At 34.9% G+C, this 6,850-nt stretch overlaps 1 protein-coding gene across 1 annotated transcript; it reads right to left on the bottom strand.

Annotated features, from left to right (window-relative positions):
• Window positions 1–571: 571 nt before the first annotated feature.
• Window positions 572–5,048, bottom strand: LOC140170421 (uncharacterized). Its single transcript, XM_072193792.1, has 4 exons — window positions 4,938–5,048; window positions 4,104–4,328; window positions 3,431–3,646; window positions 572–2,952 (listed from the first exon to the last, which is right to left on the bottom strand). The coding sequence occupies exons 2-4, from the start codon at window positions 4,315–4,317 to the stop codon at window positions 2,246–2,248; spliced, it is 1,137 nt and encodes a 378-aa protein (XP_072049893.1). The 5' UTR covers window positions 4,318–4,328; window positions 4,938–5,048; the 3' UTR covers window positions 572–2,245.
• Window positions 5,049–6,850: the final 1,802 nt, after the last annotated feature.

Here is a 6,850-nt window from a genome sequence, read left to right on the forward strand (position 1 = left end):
ACTAACGCTTGGGAAAGGTTTCAAACAAATAATAAAGACACTGATGTGATGATGAAATTGCGTAAGTCGGGAATTATCTGCGCCGCAATGTTTTGTTTTGGTTTTAGGAATTTGACCTTAAAATTTACGACTTCATGACATTATCATTCGAAATCAACAAAAGATATTTCAACACTATATGTCCTCATTCTTTCTCTAGAATGTTTTGTACATGTATGTGAAATAGCTTCAACAATGATTCGCTGCATAATGGTAAAAATAGCCTTGACTCTAAAAAGGGCGAGAGGTACCATATTTATGGATTCAGGCTAAATTTAAAATTGATATAAAACGTTCGTTTTTTGATCGATTACAAAAATTAATTTTTGTCGTATAAAGAAATTGCATCTGGCGTGAATTACACTACATTTTTTATTCTTAGGTCTCTTTGACTTCTTCAAATAATTTTTTAATGATAGAGTGAATCCCTGGCCCTCTATAATTACGCACAAAAGATCGAATTTTAATAATAATTTGAAATCTTAATATTGAGACCATGAAGGAAGGACAACCGGGGTCTTTGGAATCTGTTGATCTGTCAGACTATTTATTTGATACAGCATAAAAACCATGTACAATGAACAAACAAACTGAATTTACCAAATTCCATTTACATGTCAAGCAAGAGTTGTATTGATACAATTTCAAATCCTTAAACAAATCATGAAGGCACCAGTGATTTGCTACATCATAAATATCATCAAAAATCTTACTTTTGTACTGCGGTGTGCTAACATACTCTGCAGATCTATGGAGCATCACATTTGTCAGTTCTTATTTCTCTAGTTTGCTTTTTTCCATACAAAAAAATCCAAATGATTTTTTTACACTAATCCTTCACATTTAAGTAGTTTGAAATATTACTCTTTCAAGAAGATCACTGATAGTGTGTGTAATAATCTGAGTAAACTTTGTTTAATCGTTTATTTAACAATTTTCATTCTAGAAATCAATGACAAATGAAATCTCAGTTCAGTGCATTTGAAACAACAAAATAACAATGACTGTGTTACTGCTGCAGCTCTATGAGCTTTCCTCAGAATTTCCTCAGCTCTATGAGCTTTACACAAAACGTTAATACAAAAGTATTTTAAAATGTCTATTCTACAACTTGTACATTTGTAAAATTGTGATGGTAATTAAAAACTGAATCACAGCACAATGAAAAATATATTAAAAATTCAGCTCACAAGTCTTCATGATTAATCTTAACAAGCATATTTTGTTTTCTGAAAAGTCCAAAATTAACCGAATGCCGGGACCAAATGTAACAAATTTAGAATAATAAATGCATGTGTCAAGTTAACTATACAATCTATGTAACTAACTATGGGCACAAAAGAACAAAGGTTTAAATTAACCTGAATAAAAGCCATAATATGTGTAGGCCTACATCCATATCAAAATTATGCACTTGTCGGTTACTACATGTGTCTTTTTTGTATAATCAGCTAAGAATAAATACCAGACTCATCTCAAGTGGAGGTCGCATCAAATCATCCCCAAGTCGCATGGTTTTGGAATGTTCTAGCTGTATTCCTAAACCATTTGACTTGGGGATGATTTGAAGTAATCTCCGATTGAGAGGACGAAATATTGTAGTGAGTAAAATATTCACTTGGTTTTGTCAAATAAAAATCCAAAATGTTTGTTTACTGAACAAACCTTATGAATCTATTCATCTAGGCAGTCACCCATATTTGACAGTTCTCGGCGGTCGTGATTATCTGGCTGATGCGGACTGTAACCACCAAGTTTCATGCCCAAAATACAGTTTTTACTAATTTGACCCCAGATGACCCCTGGTGACCCTGAAATGACCGTCCAAAAATTTGGCTCGAAATGGTGAATGTACCCACCAAGTTTAATGCCCATCCGACAGTTTTTACTAATTCGACCTCAGATGACCCCTGGTGACCCCAAAATGACATTCCAAAAATTTGGCTTTAAATGTTGACTGTACCTACCAAGTTTCATGCCCATATGACAGTTTTTACTAATTTGACGTCAGGTGACCCCTCCCTGGATGACCTCAGGGAACTCGACCCACTGACCAATACAAACTTGTTCTATTTGGGGTCAAGATGCACCCACCAAGTTTGAGGAATGTGCAACTCCAAGTCTCTGAGAAAATAATGGATAGATTATTACATAGATGCATTAGTTTATCTTCGTCTTTTCTTGCTGGCACTCTTTAAATCGCTTACTACTTGCAGGTCGCTTTTCTCGATGCAGGTTTTCTAGATGCAGGCTTCCTTTTGGGTACTTTAGATGGAGGCTTCCTTTTGGGAGCTGTAGATGCAGGTTTCCTTTTGGATGCTTTAGATGCAGGTTTCCTTTTGGGAGCTGTTGTCGTGTTTGATACCTTGCTCTTCTTAGCTGCAGGCTTGGCTGCATTCTTAGTTGTCGTGTTTGATGCCTTCCTCTTCTTAGCTGCGGGCTTAGCTGCTTTCTTACTATCATCTTTTCTTTTCTTCTGCAATGCTTTGGTCTTGGCTGAACCTTTCTTCTCTACCTTTTTGGTCTTCTTTTTGCCTTTCTTAGCATCAGACTTTGTTGTCTTCTTCTGTGACTTAGCGGAAGTGCTCTTCTTATTTTTCTTAGGAGCAGACTTTGTTTTCTTCTTCTTTGACTTAGCTGAAGTGGCCTTCTTCGGTTTGGTAGATTTTGTTTTCTTCTTCTTAGGAGGCATAGGTTGGGGTCCAAGACAATATTTAGCCCCATTTGCTGAATTTCTCTTCTCAAGAAATTGCCTTTTAGTGAGAGATTTGAGAGCCTTGTTGATGATGCTACGTTGTATAGGTTGGTTCGTGCTACTTTGATATTTGCCAATAATGTATCTGGTGATGTTTCTTGGAGATGAACCATCTTTGTCTTTCAAGGCTGTTACCGTATCCATTATTATTTTTTTGACTGTTAAAAAAGAGACAAAAGAATATGTTACCATTAATAAGATTAAAAGAATTGCTCACAATTCCACTTATTTCTATTTTCTTTCATTACTAGTATTTATATACTTGGATATTTTTAGCAGTTTCTTTTTGTACATTAATATGTGTTAATGTCTTTTTTCTTCCACTGAAATACAAAAGGTTACATTTAAAAAAATGATACATTCATGAGTCATATCCAAAACAAAATTGTGAACTTTCAAGCTACCTTTAGTGAAAACATAGAATGATGTGAAAATGGTTAAAACAGGTAATATACAAGCATGAGAATTGTCCTCTTTTTACAGGAATTCATTTTTTATTTGTAGCCCAAATTTCTACATTTTTATGTCTTGCCATAGTTTACTCACTTTTTTCAGAATTTTCCTCCTTTTTTCATTGAAATATATTCTCATGCCTGTTGGGAAAAGTTTTTTGATCTTGTTAACATCAAAACCTACCTTCATAATTTGTCATTTTGTTGATGTTGATCTGATCCCCAGCGATCTTGGTTTGGTTTCCAAAGATCTGATCACCTGTAACAGTTTGTTTTCCAACGACTCTATTCTCATTCCCATCCACCTTGATGGTTGTAGTGTCACCCTGATGACTCTCTGCCATAGGTCTGTCCCCACCATCATCTTCATCCTCATCTTCATCCTCTTCATCTTCGGATGCTGGAAAAAAATGATGTAAATTGACTTTTCTTAATTGGGTCACTTGTTCTCTGCTTCCACATGATCAAAAGCTAGTTTGGGACGTGGACTAGCATCATAGGGACACATGCTCCCCTCCCCCATCGATCTAAAATTTTAGAATTTGTAAGAAAATTACTGCAAAATGGCCTGTATATCCCCCCCCATCAAACTGGGTTTGCCCAAACATGATCTGTGCCCTTCCCCCCCAACATGATGACCCACGCTACACCACGGTGTTTGCATATATGGCAGCAAAGTAATCATGCCAAAATACCCAGTAGGGGTTCTTTCACTTTACCTTGTTATTTTAACTCAAAATGGACAGAAACACTTCCCAACAATTAACACTAGAATTATTTCAGCATTTTGAGTATAGTATAGCAAATTTAAAATTTCAAGGAAATTGTACATTTTTATCAAGCACATCAAAACTTACATTCCTCACTTTCACAACTGTCATCAGAGGAGCTTTCACTACTTCCATCACTCTCATCAGATCTATCTGAAGAGTCAGAATCTTCATCAGAGCTTTCAGACCTTTCGTCATCTTCACCAGTGTTTCTAGATGTTGTAGCTTCCATGACCTCCTCACTTTCTACAGATGATGATGTGTTGGGCTGTTCAAATTCAGTCTCAGTTGATTCTGACATGGCTTGTCAATCTGTAAGAAAAAGAACATTTTTACCTAATAAGGCCAAGAAAAAAGTACGTATATACTTTCACAGAAATGTTGAGTAGGGTCAGTTAGTTGGATTTTTAATATAATTATCCTCGATCTTCAGCCTAAAGTGTAAAAGGAAAAGAATTGCTGCCTTGATTGGTTCAGATCACATCTGATAATCATGGACTTGTATTTCGATTTCATCATTATCATTTTGGGGAAAAGAAGAATATCCCAAAACAGATACCCAACAAAATGGATTCATGGACATTTTGTATACAACATTAATCGTCATGGATATTATTCGATGGTCATGAAAGAAAGTTTGGGATACCTTTTTTTGTTTAAAAGCCACATTGTAACATTTCCATAAAGTTTTAGTTTTTAATGTCAGATATGTTCCCTTTTAATTGAGCAAATCATAATAACAAAATTAATTAGCTGTGATATAAGGCCAAAAGCTCAAAACTTTGCAACCATGTATGCGAAGGATTCAGCAATAATGGAATATTGCAGATGAAATCCATAGATATACCAATGCCAGTGCCATATATATCATGATAAATCCCAAATTCTATTAATACAAACTTTACTATTTATAGTACTAACCTGTTCACTGCAGTGGCACAAATCCAACAAAAGCAATATTATTTTTGTACATAAAATTTTAGATACATGTATTTCTCCAAGTCTGTTAGTACTTCTCTACACTGCCAGCCCAACTCATGCAATCTAACTGTTATTTTTGAACTGGTTGCATCAATTATTGACACCGTTATCAAATTATTGAGCGGGAACAGTCCGGAAGTCTATTGCATTTCTGAACTTCCACCCCTTTGTTCACTGATGTGATCATCACTACACATGTGCTATAGTTAAACATAACTTACTGTGATAGTAACCTCGCACTTTATACTTTCAACTTCAACCATTCATGAACGCTGAAAGCTAAAACAGGCACATACAACAGATTTTGTCTCCAACTTATGAACCAGGACCACAAGTAAGTGAATCGCCTCATCACGGCACTGTTCATTATACATTGTAATGTGCGATTCTCTGCAGTGTTGCTATGTCCTAGGGTAAGATTAAAAAAGCATTAATTGCTATCCTGTTGGCATCTCAAATTGATTATTTCAGTTTTAGCTTGATTAATGAGTAGGCCTAACTGCCCAATGGGGTTAGTAGACTAGTTGTGCCCCTGTTTCACAAGTTGCAGACAAAATCTGTCATATACTAAAATAAAACAGTTTTAACCCACAATTCTACTACTAACTTTGTAGAAATGTTTGTAATTATTTGCATTTTGTAAATTTTGAACCAGTTCACTTGTTTTTAAATTTGCTATCATTATGCTTCCTTACAGCTCCTTACCTACTCTATTATAAGGGAAGACGAGGTATTGTTGGTCGAAGCAACCTAAAAATTGATTTTCATTATCTAGATCAATATATTATTGAAAATTAACACCTTGATGTTTTGCAAAAGTTCATTCTACAAATCGTATACTCTGCAAACTTGCTTAATTTATTGTTGTTAATTAGTTATGTATGCTTTTACAAAAGTGTTGTTTCAGCCCTCTTCACAACGTAACTCAAGAACCGCAGCACCTATAAAAGTATATCTGTGATATTTTAATTCTTCTACACGCTCGCTATGAATTGAGCAAAGCAGTTTTTGCCAAAGCTCACTACCATTCGTAAGATGCTGTGAACTACCAAATCACAACAGTTTAAAATAATTAATAACCTTAAAACTATTTATGCGCTATCTGCTTGGAACGAGCAGAGCGTGAAAATAAATGAGTGTGAAAAATTGCAGCTAACCAGATCTCATCATGAATATTGCAACAACACTGTTGATGCAATACTCAATTACTGAGTGCATGATGCTTCTTTACTACATGTGGCATAATCAGGTTTACTGACTGTACTGAATTGTAGTGCCCTAACTTGTGAATGTACCAATGGATATATATATTTTTATTTTTGGCTGACTGAAAATATCTCGAGAATAAAAGTATGGAATATCTGGCGCGGTTTTTGCAACTTTGTAGACCGATAACATAGGAATGATGCTGTACTCTTTTTAGATCTATACCATTTTTATTAAAGAAAAGGGATCGTGTTGAATATCTCCAATTTTGAGTAGGCTTTATCACCCATTGTTCTTTACATAATAAGAGATAGAAAGATTAATCAATGACAAAATTTAACAAATGGTACCTGGTTTGGGTATCTACTGATTATTAAAAAGGGAGATCCCAGTAGTGAAATCACAAACATTTCTTTCTTAATAAACCCTTGTTTTCAAAAGGTCTTGTTTTTGTAATCAAAGTAGCACACCATAGAGAGGCTCTGGATTGATTAAGAAATTTTGAATTTCGAAAGGTATGTCTAATTCTAGCATAAGACTTGGTATAGCAATTCACTCACACAGCTACTGTTCCGCAAACCTTGTATTAGTCATATTCTTGGCACTTTTTTTTTGATAAAATTTTACTTTTTTCATACATTTTTGGT

Source organism: Amphiura filiformis, chromosome 14 (genome assembly GCF_039555335.1).
Source record: "Amphiura filiformis chromosome 14, Afil_fr2py, whole genome shotgun sequence".
Classification (NCBI taxonomy): Eukaryota; Metazoa; Echinodermata; class Ophiuroidea; order Amphilepidida; family Amphiuridae; genus Amphiura; species Amphiura filiformis.